Source organism: Marmota marmota, unplaced genomic scaffold (genome assembly GCF_001458135.2).
Source record: "Marmota marmota marmota unplaced genomic scaffold, marMar, whole genome shotgun sequence".
NCBI lineage: Eukaryota > Metazoa > Chordata > Mammalia > Rodentia > Sciuridae > Marmota > Marmota marmota.
The window spans coordinates 33619772-33646532 of NW_026000249.1; the positions used below are offsets into that span (position 1 = coordinate 33619772).

The following is a 26761-nucleotide window of genomic DNA, read 5'->3' on the forward strand; positions in this document are numbered from 1 at the left end:
AAAAAAAAAAAAAAAAAAAAAAGCCAACCCCCCCCTCCAGTCTCATCTTCTAAGTTTATATGGTGTACTGGTCATTACTGAGATAACTATAAAACAAACACTGCTTGATGGTTCTGGGTCCAATCACATGGACAAAATTCCAACCTTCTGCTAAGTGTGGCAGCTGTTGTCTACAACTTGAACCCACAACCTTCTAGGGGCTGAAACATAAAAAAGCTTATTCTATGGCTGTGGGGTGCAGGTCTTCTGAAGTCCTTTGCTGGCCTAGTGACCCTGAGGTCTCAGGGGGTTAGGTACATTGTTTAGCTTTTAGCAGACTTACAAAATCCACAGATGACCATAAAATCATAATGTACTTTACTATGTAAAGGAGAGAGATGAATAAAATGCATTCAATTATCTTATATTAATCTATATGAAACTGCTATTTTGGATTTTGAAAAATAGTTGAAAATCATCAATCTCATGTGGCTCAACCTCATCAAATAAATTTTTCCTTACTTAAACAAATTACCAATTCAAACTCTGAAAGTTGTGAAGCTATGACCTATTTTAAAAATAACAATTACCATGGTGGCCCGTACCTATAGTCCTAACTACTGGGAGGTTGGGAGAGGAGGACCACTTGGGCCCAGGAGTTCAAGGCCATCCTGGGCAAGAGAGAAATTAACCATGAAAAGTGTGAGTTAAGGGGCTGGGGTTGTGGCTCAGTGGTAGAGCCTGCCTAGCATGCATGAGGCACTGGGTTCAATCCCTGACACCACATAAAATAAATAAATAAATAAATAAACAACAACAAAAAAGATGTGAGTTAAGAAGGTTAAATGGCTGACTCATTATGGGTGTATGGTACTAAGACACTAATTTGTCTACCATAGGAAGAAAAACACTCACATTTTGAAGACATTTGTTTTAGAAATTGATTTGCCAACAATGCTAGCACTAAAGCACAGAGATGAGTGGAGAAAAAAACTGTCCCAAGAGTTCTCTCAGTATTTCACCTACCACAGGTGTGGGCAGGCAGAATATTTCACCCAGAAAGAACACAAATTGAAAACCCAAGTTTCAAACCACATCCACAAATTAAGCTGGTGCAATACTCTCTCCAGATATCCAGAAAATGATACTTGCTGTAAAGACACCTGATTCCTAATCCTATCTAAGATGAAACTTTCTATTGGGTTGAATAATGTTTACTCCGATTTCTCATGTGGCCACTGAATAGCATGCATACATCAGCTCAAAGTTTGGAATTTTACTGAGTCTTAAGATGTCTATCTTGTATTTTCTTTGCAGGTTTTATTTTCACATTGAGATCCCTTTCCCTCTGAATACTAGCCTATTGCCTGTTTGGGCTCTTGCTGCTTTTTCTTTCCCTGATAAAAGCATCCTACAAATTTTGGTGTTATCTCTAACTCTATGGTATATACCTCAGTCTTACTGATCATTTTCCAGATAGTGGGCTATCTGGTAGCCCTCAAAAGTTAAATGATTCTTGCAGTGATACCATCGTTTTCTAAACCCCTTCTGTCCTCAGATTAATTTAAAAACAATAGAATAACACAATTTGCCTTTGGTTTTAAACATCCCAGTAACTTCTTTATGAAGATTTTCAGAGAAGAAACTAGAATTCTTTTCCCCACACTGAAATGTTCATGGATATCATTTCTAATCTTCAGTCTAGAAGAAAACACAGGTTGCATAAAGTCAGGGATCCTGATAGGAGAATGCAGTCCTGTAGCCTTCAGTGCCAGGGCCTCCACTCAAATAGCTTTTTCTGTCCCGTTTAACACCAGCATCCCAGAATTCTTGGCGGGCCAATCTCAACTGCCTTCCTTCATGGTCTTTCTTCTAGCCTGTTCTCCCCTGACTTGATGTTCCTCAAGCCAGCTAGACTGGCACTGCTATGTGCTGAGATGAAGCTTCTCATGGGTAGAATCTCCAATACTTGCCCTGCCTTATTCAAAGAGCACAGGTGGATGAATTAAGAGACCATGAAAGCATGCTATTTTTGTGTTTGCTTAACTCTGAAACAGCGCACTACTATGTGAAAAAGTGGGAATAGGTCTGCTATCGTCTTGATTTAGAGACACTCTAGCTTCACCATCTGAGTCTCGGGTTAAATTTTAAGTGTTAAGATAGCTTCAAACCCCAACAAAATAGAAGCATTAGTTCAATCCAGTCAATGCCCCACCTCAAACAACACTGGGGCATGTAGCCATCCTCAACTCCAGGGGCCTACCCCAGCATATCAGGATTTCGGGGGACAGTCACGCATTTTCCTGCAGAGGAAACACAAGAGGGGTACCCCGGCTTGAAACCTTCTGGTCTCCCATTCCCAGGTCTCGCTCCAGCACTTCCTCAGAGCTGCTCTTTGTTCTCCGACCACCCTCAAGACTCGTGGAGGCTGTGTGGGAGCCTGAGGAGCCATTGGCAGTCACTGTGCTGTCTCCATAGGTCAAGGTGAGGTCACCCTCGGTCAGGATGAAATCAGAGTCTTCTTCTCTCAGTGGCTCTTGGTTCTGAAAGGCATAAATAACAACAATAACAATAAAAGTGGGACACTTATATCTTCCTGGGCAGGAGCCCTCCAATCCCAAGTCCTCATCAGCAACTTAGGGGTTATGAAAATTGCCTGCTTGTGCCTCTAGTGCAGTCATGGGATGGAAATTATGTAGTATTATTCAATGCAAAGCACTGATGTTGGACTTTGAACCAAGACTTTGAGCACCAGCAAGCAGTTTTCATTTCAAATGCCTGGTAGTCAGGATTAGTGGCAAAAGAAAGAAGGGAGACCAGCTCAATTTCAGCTTTTCAGCCCACAAAGACAGGAAGTTATGGGTAAGGTAACTGGGCAATCACTGGAAATAGGTTCCTGGGACTCTTTCTCTGGGTAGGTCTTTCAGGTGGGCCTACAGCCCTACACAAAGCATCCTAAACCCACTTTGTTTACATTTGAACTAGTCTTTGCCCTAGTTAGCAATTGAGTAGAGAGGACAAACCATGATTAGCATTTCCTCCATTTTCCCTCTGGTATTTCCACAAAAAAACCCTGATGGAAAGCCTGTCCTCAGAAGCATGAAGCAAATGATAAAGAGGAAGAGTACATTTTATTGAGCTTCTATAACACACTTGCCAGGAACTTCACATAAGCCCTTGTTTGATCCTTACCCCTCCTCTGTGAAGGGTGTAAACACCCTGATCAGAGTAGAAAACCTGAACTAGTGAATCAGTAAAATCTGCCTGAGGTTGTCCAGCTGACAGGAAGCAGAGTTAGAATTGATACTGCCTCTAGATTCATTTTTTCCACATAAAGGATGTGAAAAAAATCAGCTGTTCAGGAAAAGGACTAGAATAGTATCTCATGCTAAGCAATAGTTGTAGCAAAACAAACAAGGCTAAACAAGGCAGGCGTTAACAAAGTCATAGCCTCTTGAAAGTAACAAATGGTAGGGAGAGTGTCAGGAGACAGAGTAATGTCAGATAAAACCTTTCTCCCTCCAATGGGTTACACCAGCAAAACAAAGGGAGGGTCATGGCTCTGCTGTATTGAGGGTTGTCAAAGAATGCAACTTGGATGGCAAACACACCTGAAGTCCCATGTATCTCTCCTCTGTCTGGGATACCACCCTGGTCCATTGCCTGCCCCAAGTGCAACCTGGACATACTCCCATCTAGATGATAAACTACCAAAGGGCATTGACCTCTTTCCCTCTTCTTGGTGCCCTTCCTTAATGGAACTTATCTCATACGAGTTAAGTATCTGTATATCTGAAATGTTCTGAACTCAGAAACTTTTTGGAGTGTTGACGTCATAGAAGTCTGATAGTTCTCAAATTTTGTTTCATCACAAAATTATTATAAATATTATCTAAAATTACTTTCAGGCCATACATACAAGGTATATATGAAACATAAATGAATTTTGTGTTTAGACTTGGTCTCATACCCAAGATATTTCATTACATATATGCAAATATTAAAAAAATCTAAGTTCTGAGATCTAAAACACTTTTGGTCCTAAGTCTTTTGGTCAAGGGACACTCATCCTGTAGTAGGTGCTACATGAATGCTTGGTAAACACATTGAGCTAAGAGGATTCCTGGGTTGAGTCTTTCTCACTTCTCTCCCAGTGCATCTCCTGTGTATTTACTGGTGACAAGCACATGCTTGTTTTCTGCATTGTTTGTCAGTGATGTCAACTTACTTCTCCATACACAGTGCACAATGTGACTCCACATAACCCTGGGAGTGCTCTAGCATTTTTAACAGGCAAACACACAATTCCACTTCACTTGCTGCCTCAAATACCCACTGGAAGGAGGCAGGATAGAGATGCATGACAAAAAACAAATTCTGTACTCAGGCTGATATTTAGAGCACAGTTCTAAAACTTGCTCCAAACTCCCAAATTTCTTCCTCTGCCTTAGTGTTTAGAAAGCCCTGAAGTTCAATCTATCCTCCAATAGTTTTAACAACAAATGACATCATGTGCCCCATTTGGGTTTCCAGCTCCCAGGGAGTCCTCTTTCCTTGTCTTAGCACATCCCAGTTCTACTGTTCAGACATGTGCTAAGTAATGGTTTTGTCCATCTCTTCAACATATGTCTGTCAATGCTCTTTACTACCAGTTTTCAGGGAGACAGTTCTGATACATACTTTACTGTTTCAAGGTTTAAAGCCAAAAAGGGATAGAGAGGAATACAGATCAACTACATGTGAGGGTAATTCTACAAATGAAGGAAAGCCCACATAGCACCCTGGACATGAACTTCAGTGTGGCCTGATTATTCTTATAGAGGAACACAGGGACAAAATTCACTGGTGGGAGAAAATAAGACCAGATACTGACCCATTCCATTTATGACACCCACCAGCCCAGATAGTACCAAAGGAAAAGTCATTCAGAAACAAAGACATCTTGAGACCCAGATGGAGAGTGACTCCTATATCAAAGCTGAAGGAGGGCTGGGGATGTGGCTCAGTGGTAGAGCACTTGCCTAGCACCTGTGAGGCACTGGGTTCAATCCTCAGCATCACATAAAATTAAATAAATAAAAGTATTGTGTGCATCTACAACTAAAAACATTAAAAAAAAAAAAAAAAGCTTAACGAGTGTCACATAAAGCTGATGAAACCAACCCACCCTGGAATTCTAGGTGATAGGATCGGTGGAATTTTAGGAAGCTGAAGGTGTATATCATTATATAACTAGTTGTCTAGTAAAGGCTGCTATAAAAATGCAGTGAAATAACCCTAAAAACAAGTGTGTTGTAGGAATTTGTACACTGAAAATAACAATAGGTCTCTTTTGTAAATATTTATTTTTTAGTTTTAAGTGGACACAACATCTTTATTTTACATTTATGTGGTGCTGAGGATCAAACTCAGTGCCTCAAGCATGCTAGGCGAGCACCTACCACCGAGCCCCTACCACCGAGCCCCAACCATAGGTCTCTTCAAAAGTGGAAGAACACTGTTTTCTTGGTGGATAACAAACCTAAGTAGTCTGGAGTTTGTAGAAATAATGAACATCCTACATACCTCCAAATAAACTTGACCAAGTATAAAACACCCTAGGTGATTGGTGAGAACCACATAACAAGTATCAAAACAGCCACAAGAACTCTGAGTGGGAGACTCTCACCCAGCACTCCACTCCACAGGGAGCCCCTCTGCCTCTCTCAACTTTGGTTTCCTCAACTGCTAACTGTGAAAAGATCCTTTTCTCCCATTCACTCAGCAGCAGTCCTCATTGTATCTGGAGCTGGCTGAGACCCTAGGCAGGACCCCAGCACAAAAGGCCAGCAGCAGCATTGTTCCTGGTAGCCCAAGTCAACCCATCTTAAGTTGGCTGTGACAAGTCCAGAGCCCAAACATTACTCCGGGAAGCAAACCTTGAGTAGTCTCTTGAACTGGTGAGAGAAGCACTTTAAAGGTACATAACTGTAAATGACATCATGTGCCCCATTTGGCTGAGTTTATGCTGAGTCCAAACTAGTACTGATATCCCTTATCTATGAACAAGGGAATAGTTAGTAAACTTTTGATTAGAAAATATTTTTAAGGTATAATTAGTTGGAGCTTCATTAGTGGAAGATGCAATGGTGGCATGTCAGCACACTTTGTCTCAGTGATGACATGCCTTCAAGTAGCCACAATTCCACTTTAAACAGAGGTCCAAAATAAGCAAACCATTTAGCCTTCAGAATTAACATGACCTTTCTTATACACAGTAGTGCTGGATAAGAAATTTAAAAACTAACTTTTTAATCTGTTGGTTTGAGTCCTTCTGATACAAAATAACACTAGCACTATTGTTTAGGCTGATAGATATTATATTAAAAAGTTACCATTATTGTTAAAAACCACTTTACAAAGCAAGAACAATTCTGGGAAAATGATAATCTCACCATTTTACTGAAGGTGTTTTTTTGTGCTTGTTTGTCAGTACTGGGAACAAATTCAGGGCCTCATACATGCTAGGCACATGCTCTACCACTGAGCTACAGTATCCCTAGCCTCACTATCCATTATTTTCTAATCTGAAAACAGTTTATCACATGTGGCACATGATTTATTATTATTATTATTATTATCATTAATTTTATTTATTTATTTTAGTATTGGAAATTTAACCCAGGGGTATTTTACCACTGATTACATCCCCAGCCTTTTTAAAAATTTTGAGACAGGGTCTCACTAAGTTGCTTAGGGCCTCACCAAGTTGCTGAGGCTGGTCTTGGATTTATGATACCCCCACCTCAGCTTCCCAAGCTGCTGGGATTACAGGCATGTGCCATTGTGCCTGGCGGATTTTCATTTTTATATGGGGAGGTCCTGAGGATGCTGGAGGGCTCAATTGTCTTTAAGAGAAGGAGACATTCATGAATGCTGTTCTCACATTTGGTGAAAATTCAAAGAAAAGGTCAGGGTAGAACTGCATTCTCACCAGGCAGAACCTGCTTCCCCAAGGAGGCAGCTCAGCTGGCTTTGAAGGTGTAGAGTTCTGTCATTTGGCCTTTTCAACAGTTGCTTTCCTCTGAAGGGGTTAAGCAGAGGCCCTGGAGGCTTTGGGATGACAGCTACACAGAACTACTGTGCTCACTGACTGCACAGTAGCAGTGGGTTACAATACTTGGTAACTTGGCAGTTGTAATCCTGGTAAAAGATTTCTCTTATTACTGTGCAAAGAATATAACCATATGCAAATTTGCCATTTCTAATCATCTTATTATACAAGGAAAATGTGAGGCTATAGAGGTACGAGTGTGATTGGTTTCTTCTTCCTAGGTAAGAGGCTTCCCTGGCAGAGTGAGCAGGAACACCATACTGACATGCTGTACTTACATCATACACCTGGGGACTAGTCAGACATCGGGCCAGCAAACCACACCAGGCGGGAAGAGTGGTGGTTAGAGGGGGACCGCTGTGTGTGAGGATGGGCTTCAAGTAACTTTAAGAAGAGAATTAAGGATAAATGGCTGCAAAGGAAACACAATGCACAACAAAATTTGTTTAAAAATCCCCAAAAGTAAACTGTCCTACATTCTACCCACAAAAAGTTTTCTTTCTCTCCTTTTTATCAGTACAACACAGGAAATACTTGTACCTGCAACAGTATGAAATGAGCTATACTTCATCAGGCTTAAATGGTAACTAGTAACTTAAATGGTAACTAGTAACTCACAGGTTGGTGATTTTCAATTGTCAATTAAAAAGAATATTTGATTGATTAGAACACACTTCTGACTTTGTTTTAGTTCGAATTAGCATTTCAGATTTTGACACACAACCCACTCAAATCTTGGAAAAAGGAGATAGTGTCCCTGGGGAGCAGGTACTGCAGAGTCTCCTCTGCCCTTGTTCTCTGTAAGTATCCACTCTAACTACAGGGCATACAGTGGAGATGTTTGAGTTGGGCAGGACCTCAAAGGCAACCTGGAGGTACTATAAAAGAGAAAACTGGGACTTGGCATGGTGAAATTATTTCAGTAAGGTTATTTAGATGATAAATCTTCCAACTTCCCATTATAGGGAACCAGCCACTTTTCTCCCAGACTCTTAACACAGGGCTTCTTTACCTTGACACTATTGATATTTGGGACTAGGTCATTCTTTGTTGTGGCAGGAAGTTGAGCAGCTTCTATGTTACCCACTAGATGCCAGCAGCATCTTTATTCCCCTCCCCAAGTTATGACAATAACTTTGTTTCCAAAAATTGCCAAATGTCCCACAGGAGGCAAATACAGGCTCTGTCAAGACCACTGCTGTAACATAAAGGTCAATTGATGTGCAGAGAGCTCAGGGGTCATCAGTTAATGACTATCTGTGAGGCCAAATACATAGCCCTATATTGGAAGCACCAAGAAACACTTGCCCCATATGAAAGAGGCCCATTATAAGATCTGTATCCTAAGCAATGTGGAAAAGTTGGACTCTCATATGGCTACCACAGGGATGGACAAGAGACTTTAATGGAAGACAAGAAGATGTCCCAGTGGTCTGTGCCTAAGAGAACAGGCTGTTCAGTGCACCCCCAATTCTTGCCTTCATTTAGAGCAGCACACATGGAAGAAGCTTTCTCCAAGGAGGAAATGGAAGAGGAACACAGAGGTATGCTTCTAGTTGGGAATTACTTAATGAAGAAGGATGGACATGAGGGCTCTGCTGGAGCTCTTTACAGACAAAACGAGCTGTCTTTTGGCTGCTGTCCTTTAATCCCAGTCCTGGGGACAAGTGCAGGATAGGAGGAGCTCACTCAGTTTGGGAATAGCCCCTACAGGTCTATCAGTTTTCTCCTGTATGACTCAGAAGATGACAGGGGCTCTGATCTGTACAATGATGAAAAGTCAAGAGTCAAGGTGGGGGGGCTGGGGTTCTGGCTCAGTGGTAGAGTGCTTGCCTAGCATGTGTGAGGCACTGAGTTTGATTCTCAGCACTGCATATAAATGAATGAATAAAATAAAGGTCCATTAATAACTAAAAGTATGTATAAAATACTTTTTAAAAAAGAGTCAAGGGGCAGCCAGTAAGCCCCACTTCCCCAATCCAGAAGGCCTAAAACAACTTCCTTAAAAAGATTAGTATATAAATATACATACTTTAAAATACTCAACTGTTGGAAGGGGAAAAAAATAACATTAAACTTCTCTTTCCTGCACTAGTTGATCTGGTAACTGTCATTAAATCTTTATAAATAATACATTTTTCCTATTTCTTGATTTATAAGCTATAGTCTGAAGCTTTAAGTCCTTCCTATGAAGAATGATAAATTTAAGTCATTAATACTCCTTGTCTCTTCTTTCCAATTTCTATTATAATTTTACACTGAAGATATGCTTTCTCTTTTATAACTAATACATAAATTCTCTATTTTTTTCTATAGAATAAATGTAAGTGTTAGAAACCAATAAAGCAACATTTGTAATAATATTACAGGGCCAGGGATGTAGCTCAGTTGTAGAGCACTTATCTAACATGCATAAGATGCTGGGTTCCATCTCTGGCACATACAAAAAATGCAATAATGTCACTGTATGAATATTATTCACTGTATAACCAAGCAGAGTGGTTATAGTAACATAAAGTGAAAAATAATAATTTGTCATCTAAACTTTGTCAAAAGAGAACTCTAGAGTGTGTTGCTAAATAAAGAATTTTTCTCCAACATTGTCCCATTTTGGGGGCTATTTTTTGTCTGATCCATAAGTTATTTTTCTTATATGTTATAGGGTCTAGATGGTAATAAACTTTCTGAATTCTTGCACATCTGGAAACTACACTCCTTATTCTCTCAGTTGTGATTGAGAGTTTAGGAGTACAATTGTAGGTTTAGACTTTTCATCATAGAACTTTGAAGACATCGTTCAACGGTCTTCTAATATTCAATGAGAAGTCTCTGGTTCTTGCCCTTTGGAGTTTGCCTATCTTTTCTCTTTGAAAGCCTTAAAAGTTCTATCTTTTCCTTTTGTTGTTATGAAATCCCCCCAGAATATGTCCATCCTACTCACACTCTTGGTGAGCTCTTATACTTAGAGACAAGTATATTCCTTAGTAATGGGAATTTTTCTTCTATTATTCCTTTGGTATATCTTTTCCTCCATTGTCACCATCTTTCCCTTTCAGATCCTAAGTGATCTGGACCATCTGTGTCTAAACTTCACATCCTGACACTCTTCTCTTAACATATTTCTGACTTTCTGTTCTAATTCTTCAAGTTTTTTTTTCCCTCAACTTTATCGTCCAAATCAACAATTCAGTCTTCACCACACTCAAGTTGTAATGATTAAATTTCTATTGTTAATTTCAGAAATTTTAATTTCCAAGAACTTCTTATTTGATTTACTCAATTTTTTAATAATCTACTCTTACAATAATGAGCCTAAGGCCACCAAAGAAGAAAATGTGAACACCCAAGGCTTTAGGTTGGGACCCTACACAAAAGGCAAAGAGAAAATATCTAACCCTCAGAGAACTCAAGCCCAGCTTCAAATCACCTTTTTTCCTAAATTCATTAAGATGATCTGAAATTGCCTGCCCATAACCTGACCACTCGGCAGACATAAGCTTAAATCATCTCTGAAGGATGATGACCTCATCCAGAGCATCTCAGATTATCTAGAGTTTTTCATTGTCCATGTCTATCACTCAGAAAAAAAAAACCCAGATGCACAGAAGATAAAGAATAAAGCTTCTAGAAGATAACACAGGAAACTGGCTTCAAAGATACTAATCAGAACAGAAAAGATCAATCAATTGGATTAAGGCCTTTTGTTCATCAAAAGATAGTTTTTAAGGGGAACAGGCAAGTTACAGAGTGGAGAAGGAGGAGAGGAAAAGGGGAAGTACTGGAGAATGAATTGAAGCAAATATGCTATGTGAATATGTCACAATTAATCCCACTATTATGTTTCTTTTTTTTTGAGAATTTTAATATTTATTTTTTAGTATTTGGCGGACACAACATCTTTGTTTGCATGTGGTGCTGAGGATCGAACCTGGGCTGCACGCATGCCAGGCGAGCGCGCTACCGCTTGAGCCACATCCCTAGCCCAATCCCACTATTATGCATAATTATACATAACAGTAAAAAAACAAAGTGGGTGAAGGTATTTTTATCATACATAATTAGCAAAAGACTCATATCCAGAACATAAAGAACTCTTACACATCATTAAGAAAAAAGCAGACAACCCACGATAAAACAGGGCAAGATGCTTGAATGGGTACTTCATAAAGGAATATATTGAATAGCTAGTAAATGTATGACAAAGTGCTATTAGTTATCAGAGAAATGTAAATTAAAGCCACAATGAGATATCATTACAAAACCACTAGAACATCAAAAATTAAAAAGACTGATGATATCAATTGTTGATGAAAATATGGAGTAACTAGAGCTCTCATAGACTAGTGATTGAATGTGTAAGGTAGTATCACCATTTTGGAAAACTTTGGTACTAGCTTTTGAAATTAAACCTACACACATCCTATGCCCCAACAATTTTACTCCTGTGTATATTCCCAACAAAACATTTGCATAATACATCAAAGATGTATATAAGAATGTTCATAGCAGTATTTTCACAGCAGTTCTAAAGGGGGAATCTTGAGTGTTCATCAACAATACAATTGTGACATAGGCACACAATGAAATACTATGTAGCAATGAGAGCAAATGAACTAGGGCTATAAACATCACATAGATGAATCGTACAAACAAGTCAGACAATACACACACACATACAAAATTTTCTCATTTACATTATGTTGAAAAACAGGTAAAACTGTTAAGTGTTGCTAGAAGTAAGAAGAGTGGCTATGTATGGGGTGGAAGAAAGGGAGTAATGGAGTTATGGCATGAGAGAGGCTGGTAATTTTGTTTCTTAACTGGTTTGGTATCAAATTAAAATGATAATTTGCAAAGCACTTATGACTTAAATACTTGTGCATCTGTTATACTTCAACAAAAATTTTTTGAGCATTTTCAATGTCTCCCAAAACTATAAAAAGTCATCTGCCCATTTGATCACTATGTGAATGTAAAAAAAAAAAATCATGTAAGTTTAACATTTTGGTTTTTAATCTTCACCTGGGACCAAGGATAGGGTCTGCCATGCATGTGGCCCAGTTATACCACTGAGATCAGAGTTGGCCAAGTTCAATCAACAGCAATTACCCCCACCCCCATGGATTAATTGCTAAAGCTCCATTTTCCTTTCTGACTAAAGCATGGCTCACTGTGTAATTTTAACCAATTAACTTACAAAGGTGAAATTCCCCTGGGCACAAAGCTCTCGAAAGCTACAAGTCAACCAGGCTGCGGGGTGGCTACTCTAACAATAAGCAACCACACCTCTTGGCCAGAGGATGCTTGCCAGGACTACCTACAGTTGAATGATCAATGTATGTGTCCCAAGACAGGATTGAGTATACCTCTTCCAAGCATTCATCTTTCTTTACTCATCAGAACTCATTCACTGACAAGTCAACAAGTGAATTTCACTGTCAATGTATTATGAACATGGGATGCCACTTAAAAGGATACTTGTGGTCAAAGCTGTACCACAGCCTGAATATCCATGCACTCTCCTGCTTTGTACGGTTTCCTCCAGCAGAATCTGGACCATCCTAGGAACAAACAAGAGGACACATATTTAGTTGCAGAAAAAGGATCTGAAAGATAGTGGGGGAACTTCTTTTTAAACTGTAACATTTTTTTGCAGTGCTGAGAAAGAACCAGGGCTTGGTGCATGCTAGACTCTACCACCAAGCTATATACCCCCAGCCTATGAACTATAAGTTTATAAATCTAGAACACATTATCAAATATTCATGCTACCAAAGCTTCAAATATATTGAAAGGTAATACTTTAGCAGAAACTGAGTAAACCCAAAGACAGAAAGGTTTGGTTAGTTCTGTGGGTAGATCAACTGAATATTAGTAAAAAAATTTCTTCTGGTATTTCTATTGTACTTTTCTCCTCAAAGTGCCTTTTAATTAATAATTAAATATTAAATAATTACAGTTCTAAAATAGTCTAGATATTTGCAAGTCAAAAATCAATATACAGCAAATATTAAAGAAAGCTTCTATAAAAACAACTTTCCAGGCTCCTTCAAGGTTGACCTAGAAATGCCACACTTTTTGTTGAGTTTCCTGACCAGCTAATCAAAGGGTTCTCTGAAGGTCCCTCCCAGGTACTTCAGGTTATCTGGTAACTTGTTTCCCTTCCAGCTTTAGGGAAATGGGGCTAGCAGGCAGGGGAAAAGCGCCAGAACTAGAAAATCTGATACTTTATTTACCCTGAAGTAGCAAATTTCTTGTTATTCCAACTCAACCATCCTCATCATTTAACTTTGAAAGTAACCTGAAAAATCAGACATTAATTTGAGGTTTGGAAAGTCTGTTCTGTGCAAGTATTATAAGCAGCACAGATAATATAAAAATCAGGTTGAGATGGGTGTGGTGACACATGCCTGTAATCCCAGCAGCTTCGGAGACTGAGGCAGGAGGATTATGAGTTCAAAGCCAGCCTCAGCAATGGCAAGGCCCTAAGCAACTGAGTGAGACCCTGTCTCTAAATAAAATACAAAATAGTGCTGGGGATATGGCTCAGTGGTTGAGTGCCCCTGAGTTCAATCCCTAATTCTCCCTGCCCCTGCAAAAAAAAAAAAAAAAAAAAAAATCAGGTTGATAGTACAGTACAGCAAGCGGATCAGCAGAAAGGAGAAAGGGACAGCAAGGGAAGGTACTGGGGGATGAGACTGATAAAATTATATCATGTGTACATGTGAGTATGGCATAATGCATCCCAATATTATGTGTAATTATAATGTACCAATACAGATTCAAAGTAAAAATAGGGATAGAAACAGAAGTGATGCATGGCACTAAGACCCCAAAAGTGCCATTTGGTCACTGTTATTGTTTTATAATAGAATGGAAAACAAAAGAGTCCTCATCTTTGTATTTTAAATAATAACCCGAATTTAGGGCATTAAAATGGGCTTTTCTGTGGGAACAAATTGGGTTGCCTTCAGTAGTTTCAGGGTACTAATGCGATTGTATGCTGCTGGATGACAAGCTCTGAAAATACACAGTGCTGGTGAAGCACAGGAATTTTAATCATAACCCTCTTTAATATTATTGTTAGAGGAAACTCTGCAAGTGAAGGGCAATTAACAATAACCAAAGAAAATTTGAACTAAAAATCACAAGTAATCCCAAGTCACAGTGAGTGTAAATTTTACCTGCAACAGGGACACCAAATATTAACTGGAGATCATTCAAAAGATAAGCATATAGGTGAGTAGGAGGAGAGAAATTAGCAAGCACTATTTAAATTCCAAAAGTTCCAACAAGATTATTTTTAAAAATAGAGTCCCCATGATAATTGAGGAATGTTTAGCGATGGATAGGGAAATGCCTTCATTAAATGTGCCCTTCTATGCATGAGGAAACATAAATAAGGAGAGATCACAGAGACCAATTATTTTACAGTTTTAAAATCATGTGGAAGAAAAAGGGCACAGAAATGTTTCCATTTGCTGACAACAATCCTTCCTTTAGGTAACTGATTGCTAACTAATGACAACTCTAGGAAGATTTCAAAATGCCACATGAGTCAGTAGAAAAGTGATAGATAACCTTTCTGTAGGGCATATATATATCTTTATGGAAAAATTAAATGGTTCTTTATAAAGTGACAGACTCTAGAATTTTATAAAAGAAATAAAAACCTAGCAAAATGATAAACATGATCAGGAAGGACACTATAAAGCATTAGGCACAAAACAGATCCCCTGAGGCTGGTTTCTTCAACTCCTCTTAAATCAACAATAAAAACCATCACTCCTACTCTATCATTTTAGCCTCTGCAAAATCACAATGAAGTTATTAACCCCTGGAACACTTAAGCTCTTGCCCTCTCACCTCAAGGAAGCTACAGAGATTTCTGTAAGCCCCCAAAAGGGACAATTAAAACTAATAAAGCCAGACAAAGGTTTCTATTTGAGAACAAACTTACAAAAGATCTTCTCAGGTCACAAAGAGATATATATCCTTACAATCTACAAATAAGAGAAAGTGACCTCAGATTCTGCAGCAAAACCTGAATTAAAAAAAAAAAAGAGATGACTCTGAGAAGGGTAAATTCAGGACAAACCTAAAAGTGTTACTTTGTAAAGAGGATGTTAAACAGCTTCTAATTCCAAGCGATGCTGCCAGAAATATGATTAGGTACAGGAAGAACTTAGATAAATCCACATACGGTGGCTTTGAGGAAATCCGGCAGTTCTGTGAAACAGAACTAATTTCTTAAGCTGATCTGTAAGATGACCCACAACTGCTTTATCACACAGAAATCACGAGAGCTTTTCCTGTGGGCTCCCATTAGCACTGGGCTGAGCACGGGTCACTGGGGGAGAAGGCGGGGCTTCCTTCCCGCCTGCACTTGGAGCCTGGGATTTCCATTCTTGTGCTGCCCACAGCAAAAGCAGGGATTTGTTCTTTCACAGGCCCCTCCTCACAACCTGCTTTCCCACCAGAACTGTTCACGCCCCATGTCTTTGGCTCTAGCCACTTCTAGGGCCTTTCTTCCTCTCACTTTCTCACACCCATACTGACTTGCTGGCCAATCCCTTATTCATCCTTCAAGACTGACCACAGAAGCTTGGCTTCTCTAGAAAATGTTTCCAAAGCAACAAACTGTTCTAAGAGACACTGGAGTGAATATCACAGGCCCTCTCAACAGACTATGTCCTGATTGTGCCTTTTGCCTTGCTACATAACTCTAAGCAAGTTACCTAACATTCGGTGGCCTCGTTTGTAAAATGAAGATCTTAATAATTACCTACCACGATGGGGGGGTGTAGGTGTAGCTCAGCGGTACAGCACTTACCTAGCATGTGTAAGGTCTTAGGTTTGATTCTCAGAAGCACACACATGCACACACTCACAATAAAAATTGTCTACCTTGCAGGGTCATTATGGGAATGTGATATTGTGATATAACAAGAAATATGCATTAGGTCTTCATCTCAGCCCCTGGTACAAAATTTCTAAACCCTTGGAATTTCCTGAATTACTAGGGTGAGAAGAGCATCCTTTTTAATTCTCCCTTTCAACCACACCCAGGTTTATGCTAATGAGATGACTCTTGGCAGCTCAGGGCTGGTTGCCAGAGGAACCAACCTTGTGCTAAGAGAGCTGGAACTTTCAGCTCCACTCCCACCTCCAAGGAGGAAAGAGGGACTGAAGATTTAGTCATTCATGAATAGTTCATGATTTAACTAACCACACCTGTGTAATGGAACCTCCATAAAACCCCTCAATGAAAAGATCTGGAGATGTTCTGAGTTGGTGAACACATGGAGGTGCTAAGAGGATGGGATGCCAGAAAAGAGCATGGACTCTCCATGTACCCCCATCCCCAGAGATGCCTTATGCATCTCTTCCATTTGATCATTCCTGAGCTGTATCATCCATAATAAACAGTAATGGCAAATAAAGTGCTTTTCTGAGTTCCATGAGTCATTCCAGCAAATTACTGAAACTGAGGAAGAGGTCACAGGAACTCCTGATTTATTGCCAGAAAGAAATTCAGGTTAAAACCTGGAATTTATGATTGATATCTGAAGTGGAGGCAATCTTGTAGGACTGAGCCCTTGACCTATGGGATCTGATCCTACCTTCAAGCCATTAGTGGTAAGGATCAAGTTAAACTAGAGGACCCCAACTTGTTGTCCACTGAGAACTGAAGAATTGGTTTTTGTGAGGGAAAAACTGCACATACTGGTGTTAGAAGTGCTGTGAGTACAGAGAAGAAACAATTTTTTTCTTTTAGAGGTCCAAATTATTTTTACATTTAAAGAACTTAGGACAGTGTCTGACATGTGGTATGTACTCAACAAATATTAACTCATTATTAGTCATGTGACTTTTTCAATGCTGGTTAAATATTTGTAAACTATTTAGCACAATTAGAGTTTATATTATTAATTTAGTTCATTTCTAAAGACTGTATATGTCATTTCCAACATACATTTGTTGGGGGGAAAACCCTACTCATAATGTCATTAGGCTATCTTGTGTGGCTTTTTACACAAGGGACTCTTAATATTTTTACTGATATTATTAATCCTCTTCAAAAATAATGCCGACCCTGCTTATCAGCATGAGTATATAACACTGAGGGTATATTTTTATTCATTCATTAAGTGCCGACTATATGCCAGACATCATGCTGAGTGCTGGAAACAGAAAAAGAAAAAAGACTCAGCACTTGCTCCTTTCCAGAGAGAGATGGAACAAATACATATATACTCTCTTTTTCTCCTCTCTTACACACACACACACACACACACACACACACACACACAGTAACAAACGTCGTGAAGAAAAAGAAAGCTGATTAAAAGAACCAAAAAAACTGAGGAATGGCAAAGAGTGTTATTTTTAAAATAATTTCTCTAGAACTAGTGAATACCGATGTCTTCATAGTCATATTTTATTCAATTCTTATATGTTAAAATTTTTAAAGTTACAATAACAATAATAGTTTACTTTTCCAGGAATGGAGTATGTGGTAGGCAAGAACAATGGCCACCCAACAAATTCTATATCCTAATTTCTGGAGCCTGTAATGTTACATACATGGCAAAAGGGGCTTTGTATATGGATATAGGGTTATTCAGGTAGACTCAGTACAATATCATAGGCTCTTAAAAAAAAAGCACTGTTTCTGGATTTTAAGACAGAAGGGGCCATGCCCCAAGAAATGCTAGTAACTTCCAGGAGCTAAGCATGGTCCCCAGGAAACTGAGAGAAAGGATACTGAATCTTAGTGCTACAACTCCAGGGAACTGACTTCTATCAACAATCTGAATGAGTCTGCAAGTGGCTTCTCCTCTAGTGCTCACATCTGCCCAAGCTTTGATTTTTAGCTTTGAAGGAGAGAAACCATCTGAGCCCAACAGACTTCTGATCTACTGAACTATTAAACAATATAATTGTGTTGCTTTAAGCTACAAACTCTGTGGTGACTTGTTATAGTAGTCCCACAAAACTAACAGAGAGCAGAAAAGCAAATAAACGATGCAACTTGATTTGGGCTTTTTTTTTTTATGAGACCAATGAACCAAAATATCTCAGTCCTACTTAAAACTATTCCCAGAGTCGCACCAGGTTTCTGAAATTGCAAATTATACACAAATCCCCTGGGGATACTGTGAAAGCACAGATGCTGCTTCAGTAGGGCTAGATGAGGCCTGAGAAACAACATTTCTAACAAATTCTCTCCCTAACTTCTAAGTTGTTGGACCATGCCACTGGGCCACAGGGACATTAGAAGTAGTAATGACAGGTCCGTGCTCCCTGGAGGGAAAAGCAGATAAGGCTTTCCACCTTCTGCCTCTCTTCATCTTCCTCTTCCATAACATTGTCACCAAACCCTTCAGGACAGAGATTCATTTGTCTTTTTGCAGATGTATTGCCAGAGTCTGAAAGAAGGTCTGATATATAATAAGTGCTCAATAAATATTTGTCAAGTGAATGAATAAATTAGTATTAATTCTGAGTTTCTAGAGAACAACAACAAAAAATAGCAGAAAGGAAAATAGAGGGGCCAAAGGAAGCAATTGTTAGACAAATAGAAAAAAAAACTAGTGGCTGGAGTTGTGGCTCAGTGGTAGAGCGCTTGCCTAGCATGTGTGAAGCACTGGGTTCGATTCCTAGCACCACATAAAAAAATGAAATAAAGATATTGTGTCCATCTACAGCTAAAAATTAAAAAAAAAAAAACTAGGGGAGTAGTCAGAGAGCAGTAATTTGAGGAAAGTCACTTCAGCAACTGTTTGAAGTTAAAGATTTAGGTGACTGGGTATCAGATTTCAGCCTGTAGGAAAACTAGGAGGAGGAGCCAGAAACAAACTTGCTTACCAAGTCCTATGTCGATGCAAATATAAACATCTAAGTTCTATAGTTCTCACAACATACTCACACACACATGCACACACACTCAGAAACTCGGGTTTCCTTTCCTCCACATTCCATAATATCCAGCTTGTGTGCTGGTCCTGCTGACATAATAAACCCATTCCCTTTGCCGCTCCATCAATGAGTGCTCTTCTGGAAACACAGGGAAGGAAGTGAATGATGTGTTTGTATGTCCGGCCAACAGAAATCTCAGCTGTGTCTGATCTGGCATGAAAAGTCCCCCCCTTTAATGGGGTGAGAGGCCATCCTGGCCCAGGCAGCTTGCTTCCAGCTGGGCTTGTTTTTGTTTTGGTTGCAAAGTCACCAAGACCTCTGGACAAACAAAGCAACTACGTTTTGGTCTTGTTTTGTTCTAATGAGTCAAACTTGCCAGGGACACAATGCTGAAGTCTGCCTACAATATTCTTATGCTTCCCTCACATAGAGCCAGAAGTTCCAGCCAATGGCTCCTTTCCTTCTCCCACATGAACTAATGGTCTGTAGCTCTGTAGCCATGACTCTGTTTATAACCTTGAGCTTCTAGAACCAGTGAGGAAAATTGTCCTTATTCTAAGAAATGCTTTCCTATCAAATATCACTCTCCATTTCTTTGTTGTTTTTAGGATGCTCATTTAGAGAAAACTGCCTTTTCTTTTCTAGTGAGGGACAAACATCTGGACTTTCCCTACCTCTGATCTCAGTTTCATGACAACACTGAGCACAGGACCTGGATCTATTTCAGGGGAAACTGCAAGCACCCAGGGTTTCACCCAAACATGACAAGCCCATTTATTTCTGTTTCCCTGTTTCTCATGATCACTGAGCACTCCCAGTCCTGTTAGTGCCTCACTGGAAAGAGAGGGTCAGGCCAAAAGGATTTGAAGAAATAAGGCCCTTTCTGCACAAGGGCATGAGTCATTTAGCAGAGGGTTTCCTGGGGAACCAAGCCTAAAGTTCGCCTGTTTTTCCCAGGCTGACAGCAATCTTGACAGTTTTCAAAAGGTCAGCAGGACTGACTTTGCAGGCCCTTCTTCCTGACTGTGTGTGATATTTGGAAGAAGGAGGTTGGGGGAAGCTGTGACATAGCTCCAGTGTGACAAATGGGGTGCCATCAGAAGTGTAGCAGAAGTCACTGCCAGTCCATTCACAGGGCCAAATGTGCAGTGCTCACAGCCAAAGGGTCTTCTAGGAGTTGAGAGGAACACTGAGTTAACCTGTTCAGGCCCACCCAGGGAGGCTCACCCTGCCTGTGAGGGTAGCTATTTTAGCTGTTAGTGCATGGACCAAATGCCAGAACCCTTAGCACTTAGGACCTGCTGTTTCTCAAATATTTCCATGGAAAAGCAACAGTAAATTTTTTACTAAGTCTCATTTCAAGCCCAGTGTTTCTAGCATGGAGGTCTTATGAGAGATGTACAGCAAGTTCTGCTACATAAAACCAACCAAATCATTTCATTAATTTCCTTTTACAGGTGCTTCAGTACAAAGATAGGAACAACAGGAAACAGTAGAACAGCTGAGGATGTTTTGACTGGTCTGCAACTGTCAAGATGAAATCTCTGAAAATCTTCATTATCTAGCTAACTCCTGGCCTGTTTCACATACAAAACAAACCACTTTTTAATTCTAACTTAAAACCACTTTTTAAGTGCTCACCCTTCAGCCTCCAATGGGGGAACTATGTCAAAAGGTCAATGTCAAGATGACAATGAGGGAGTCCAGGTACAATCTAGTATGTAGCAAATACTCACTGAATTTTAGCTACTTTAAATTATGTCTTCCCTGTAAAGAAGCATTTCATGTTACTTACCCCTTGTAAGACTTGAAAGCTGTCATTGTTGGGTGGTGGGTCTTGATCTGGGTCAACACCAACTCTAAAAGTCACCAGGGAGGAAGACAAGGACAAAAACAGAAAACATTAGCTTGGCCCATGGCAGCTATGTTGGCTGAAAAGTAGCCACAAGGTTGACCATCTTCCCAAAACAGAAGGAGTTGTTAGCTACAAGGAGAGGAAGGCTGTCATGCAGAAGTCAAGCCACAGACCACATCATGTCCTAGAGGGTTGGAGGACAATCAATCCTCTGTGCTTATATGGCATTAGCAAGCCCCCTGGAAAATGGCACATGCTGCTAACTATCCATCTGCCTTCCTGCAACAGGCAGTCCCCATTACCTAAATGTGGGTCCCTTCCTCTTGACTGCCTCCACACTTCCGCTCTGACCAGCTTTGATGTCCTTAACATTCTGTTACAATTTTTTTTCAGATATACTTGGAAGTGTTAAAGGAACTTAGAGTATCTATACAGCCACCATCCTGAGATTCTCCCAGTAACATTTTACTACATTTTCTTTTTTTTTTTTTTGTCGTCGTTGTGGTGTTGAGGATTGAACCCAGGGCTTTGTGCATGCGAGGCAAGCACTCTCTCTGAGCTATATCCCTAGCCCCCTACAGTTTCTTTACTATTTTTGGATGTGTTCAAATTAAGTAGCAATCAGTACACTTCCCCCAACTACATCAGCATGCATACTGACGGAGTCTTTCCTTGACCAAATTTGAGTCAGGCTCTTCTGAATCCTTTTCCCGGATTCTCCCTGACTTTTGAGCTTTTGTGTCTGTCTTTGCATCACCTAATTTTAGCAAGAGTTTTCCTGAGTTGGTTTAGCCAGAATCCCCATCCTTGATATTTGATCCCCTGAAATATCTGATGGGGTTCTCCATCCTCTACCAAACCCTGGCTGATGACTGATCATCTTGGCCCGACTTCAGCAAGAATCCTATCAGGTCAGTTTAGCCAGAATCCCTCTTACCTTGATGTTTCCTCTTTGTAATGGTCTATCTTTTGAGCCCTAGCTTTTTCCTTCTACTGTCAAACCCCATCATGGTTCCTATACCAACTGTGATGGTCCTGAATAAAGTCTGCTTACCCTTTTAACAAGTATCAGAATAATGCTTTCTTTAACAGTATTATTACCTAGAATCTCGATTTGCTTTCCCAGTGATCCCAAACTCTCCTGCACCAAAGATGATCTTTAGAACTCACACAACTAAAAGCAACAACTGAAGATAGAAAGAAAAGGCATAGTGACAAAATCCACTTAGAACAAATTCCAGAAAAGCATGGAGGAACTGTTGTCTTGGCTTAAGTCACATACCAACTATTGCTGTACGCACCTTCCTCATTCTGAGGCACAGAACTGTGATACTGATGACATAGATAATATGGAACAAGGAAGAGAAAACAGAGATAACAAGAAAATTCTCTATCTCCCTTCACTCCTTCCAGTGTCACAAAGAATGGACTGTGTATAAAAGGTAAACCAAAGGTGAAGTTTTTAGTAGATTAGGTCAGCTTTGTGCTAGAAGGGAGGTGTGAGTGGGTTTGGCAGGATTGTCTCTGCTGTCTGCTACCAGGGCATTGACTCTAATGAGCAGGCAGGGGATGCACAAAGCCCCATGTGCAAGCATTTACTTTTCTTCCTCTTTCTCTTCTCCCTCGCTCCCATGGCACCCAGGATCTTTTCTAAGATAGGAGACTATATAGAAATGGGAGTGTATGTAAGAAGTCAACACAAAAGTGCCTCGCCTCTCAAAGCCAATCTCTAGTCTGTCTTATTCTGGGCTTGTGTAGCACTCACCTGAGGTGCATACCCCTGGGAAGGGTGATAGAAAAGAAAAGGGAACAGTTACCTCATCTTGTGCTGAAGGCAATATTTAAAACCATAAGGTGCATTCATACATTCAGTATTTACAAAAATCGTACTCTGCCAGGTAATGTTCTAAGCAATTAGTTAAAAGCCTATAGTGGGCTTCACACTAGATTTCTTTGCCATGGCCTGGGGTTTGATGAGATCTTTGTATTGAATTAGATGGACTTTGCTACATGATAGAGGCTACTTCCAGGCAGTGGTCCTTGCCACTGGACATTGTCTGGGGAATGTATGAACAATAAATCTCATGGAGATCTTTTGACCTGAAAGCCATGCAATCCAGGAGGCCAAGGGCTGCCCATGAAAGTAACACACCAGAGTTCTAGTGCACACCAAGTGTTCAATGTATAAAAGTGACCAAAAGAGAGGTCACACATTGAATTCCTAACTGTGATCTTTAATCCTCACCAGTTTTTAGTCTCTTGATGTATATTTCAGAAATAAAAATCCTCTATATAATGGTTTTGTTAGCAATGTACAAGGTCAACAGCTAGGAATCCAATATTAGCCTTCATTTTGTAGATTCTATAGCAGTGCAAAGCCATTTAATGCCAGACTAATTTACTTAAGATGAGCTCCCAGGTGCATACTCAGAAGGGCCAAGCACTTGCCAAGCATCTCTCAGTCAGCCTACCAGAATTCCAGGTGACACATCTGCCCTTAGCCTAACCACAGATAAGCTGCTGAAGGGTGTGAAGGGCAGTGTGACCAAGAATATAGTAGTTCGGATGCGTTACTACCAATCTCTACCTTTTGCGCTGTGAATTTTGAAAGTGGTATATTAGCTTTTTATGTGTCTTCCATGTCACTACCAGTTACAAAATTGACTTTATCAATACAGATGAAATAGGAGGCCTATGGACAGGGCAAAAAGACGTCAGTGTGTCTTGTATTATAACAAAGAAAATAAAGTCAAATACAGAAAAAGCTACCAAGTGAAATTTAGCCTTCTCAATTCTTTCAGCTCATCTCTTCTAAAATAAAATCTGTTTAACCAGAACTAAAATAAATCTGTTTAACAAGAATTGCTTATATAAAGTTTAGGCTTGGACCATTTTCATTCAAGTCCTAGAAGCATCCATTTATCCTGGGCCCATTTAGTCAGGACAGAATTCTAAATCAAAGCACAAAACACTGCAAAACTTGATGAATTCATGAAGTTAAGGTCTCCTTGATCTCATTCAAAACCTGTGAACTTCACCATTATGTTCTGGGGAAACCTAAGAATTGTTCTAGATCTACACTGCCCAACAGAACTTTCAGCAGTGATGGAAGTGTCCTATCCCTATGCTAATATGGTAACCACCAGCCACATGTGTGTGACCACTGAGCACTTGGAATAGAACTAGTATAACTGAGGAACTGCATTTTACATGTTAGTTCAATTAATTAAAATTTAAATAGTCATCTGTAACTAGTGGCTACTAAGTTGGACTTGTGCAGATTCCAGAATGAACTAATTCTAGCCATGTCTCTCCACTATCACATTTTTTAACTAAAAAAGCAACAACTGTCTGCTAACTTTTTGCTTGCTCACTAACACCCAAATTCCTATTATCAAGGATAATACCAGGCTCCTGTGATGACACAACCCCAAGTAGTATAAATATTAAGTAAAATTTTTCTTGAACTGACTACTTATTGGAGAGATTCCTTACTTTGTCAGTATATAAAATTTAAAATACTATAATATTCTTCTTTATTGGGATCATCATCTTACAAAGTGAAAGGATAATGGCCAGATGTAGTGGTGCATGCCCATAATCCCAGTGACTCAGGAGGCTGAGGCAGGAGGATCACAAGTTCAAGACCAGCCTCAAAATCTTTGCAAGGCCATGTCTCAAAATAAAAAAAAAATATATGGGCTGGGGATGTAGCTCAGTGGTATGCCCCGACTGAACCCAGCACTCCTAAGTTCAATCCCCAGTATCAGTAGTAGTAGTAGTAGTAGTAGCAGCAGCAGCAAAGTGAAAGGAATGACAGAATTAGAAAATCTCCATTTTTCCACCCCCAGTATAATCACTCTTTTAATCAAGGATCATTAGTGAATGATTTTACCACTGAGTAAATGTTGTAGGGAGTCTGGCCTTTTATATGATGTTAAAAGATCATTCTACAAATTACTTTTTCATTAACAAGAAAAAAAAATGGTACCTTGATAGTAGAGAGACTGGGGTCACTACCTTAACCAAGTGATCAACTGTGACATCACTTAAGAGGAAGCCTGACAACATGTGCCACTTGATAGGATGCAACAAGAAATGTATAGTATAACCTTTACAGTCTTTTAACAAGAATGATTATTCATCTCTAGTCATGTGAAAACATCAGAAAAATCCAGATTGTGGGATTATTACCATGAATGGTTTAAAAAAATCAATATCATAAGAGACCAAAAATCGGGGGGTTTGTTCTAGATTAAAAGAAACTAAACAGACATGACAAAGTAAGCTGTAATTGGATCCTGGATGTGTGTGTCTGTGTGTGTGTAAAATTCAAGTTACTTTTCTTAGGTGTAAAAGAACTATTATGGTCATATAGTAGACTGGATTTCTAGGAGATACACTTTAAAGTATTTAGGGATGGAAAGTCATGATGTCTGCAATGTATTTTGAGGTATTTTGGAACAGGTGAGAGTAAGGGGGGACACACAAATGACCTTTTGAAATGATAAAAATCTTAAGTGGTAAATTCAGGTTAGTATGTAGGTATTCGTTGTTTTATTCTTTTCTTTTTTTTAGATTTAAATTTTTTTCACAATTAAAAAAAAGAATACTTAATTATATCCTTGGTGAAAATGTTTCAAAAACACATCAGTCTATTTTCCTTTCTAATTCAATCTACTAATATGATTCATGAGCTCATATTATTTCAGGATCTAAAAACCACAAATTATAAGGATTCATGAGCACAGGGTGCTAAATAATAGGTAAATATAGTAAACAGACAAATAGAGATTCCAGTAATTATGTAATTTAAACGTTTTCCAGTAAATTCTGGAATGTTTTGTTGAGATTCCTTTTCTCTTAAATGTGAAGGAAAAGGGAAAAAATGCTAGTTAACTGAGATAGTTAATTAAACTCCAACCAATATAGCCATCTTCAGCTCTGGTTGTATATACCCCCTAGAAAACTGTAGTTCCAAGGACTGTCTTACCCAATGTGCTTTTTCCTTATTTTTATCATTTTTCTGCCATGGAAGTTCCAACCTTCACTGCAGCCACTTGCTATCAACCACATATAACCTGAATTATAGCCTAAAACTCTTGACAGCATAGAACCTGAAAGGATCGATCTCCTGGGCCCTCCCACAGACAGAGTAACCAGGGAAGGTACTTGGGGTCTCCTGGAGGTCCCTACTTCTGGTATAAGTGCTTAATATGAAAATTCTAAGAAAGAAAACAAAGACCTGCTTCCCAGATTGCTACTGCTTTTAAATGTCCCAAAGAAAACAGAACATGGGCTATGAGACACAAATATCATCCTTCTGCAATTTCTTTCTCCATTCAATGCTGTTTACTTTAGGGTGATTTCATAATTACTCTTCTGGCAGGCTTGAGGGCCCTTTGGACCAATCCCCAAGGATGACACAGGACCCTGAGACTCCCTACATAAGGCCCCACCCTTGGGGCAAAGCCCAGAACCAAACTGGCCTCTGGGAACAGGAGGTAAAGCAATGGGCCAGGGTGTTTGGTGTGGTGCTAGGCAGCAAGAAAGACCAGATAGATGATTTTAATCTCAGTTTTAAAGCCTCAGAAGACTTGTCAGGGTCCCCTAACTTTCTGAAATTCCTAGTTTCAGGTGACTTCATAATATATATTTTCTCTCCTGACCTGATGCAAGGCTTTTTTGACCTAGGACATTATATAAACATGGAACTTTTTGTTCTGCTTTATTATATAATATTTTAGCATTCCCCTGATACATGTAGGCTGAGCTCACTGGAGCACACATAACAGTCTTTTCTTCCAGAATAAACTGAATTATACTTACTTGCATTAAGAATTAGACAAATGTGGAAATCCTACACCAAAGAGAAAATAAAGCAATCAAACTGATGTGCTCATTCTGGAATG

General features: G+C 39.5%; 1 protein-coding gene across 3 annotated transcripts in view; it reads right to left on the bottom strand.

Moving 5' to 3' along the window:
• Positions 1–2014: 2014 nt before the first annotated feature.
• Slc9a7 (solute carrier family 9 member A7) overlaps positions 2015–26761 on the bottom strand; it is a 136869-nt gene continuing 112122 nt past the window's right edge. For all 3 annotated transcript variants that reach the window (XM_048796497.1, XM_048796496.1, XM_048796498.1), the window contains 4 exons: positions 20790–20853; positions 12551–12633; positions 7351–7456; positions 2015–2522 (listed from right to left, as the gene is read on the bottom strand). In XM_048796497.1, coding sequence (XP_048652454.1) covers positions 2271–2522; positions 7351–7456; positions 12551–12633; positions 20790–20853 — 505 coding nt within the window. In that variant the 3' untranslated portion in view covers positions 2015–2270. The remainder of the gene's footprint in view (positions 2523–7350; positions 7457–12550; positions 12634–20789; positions 20854–26761) is intronic.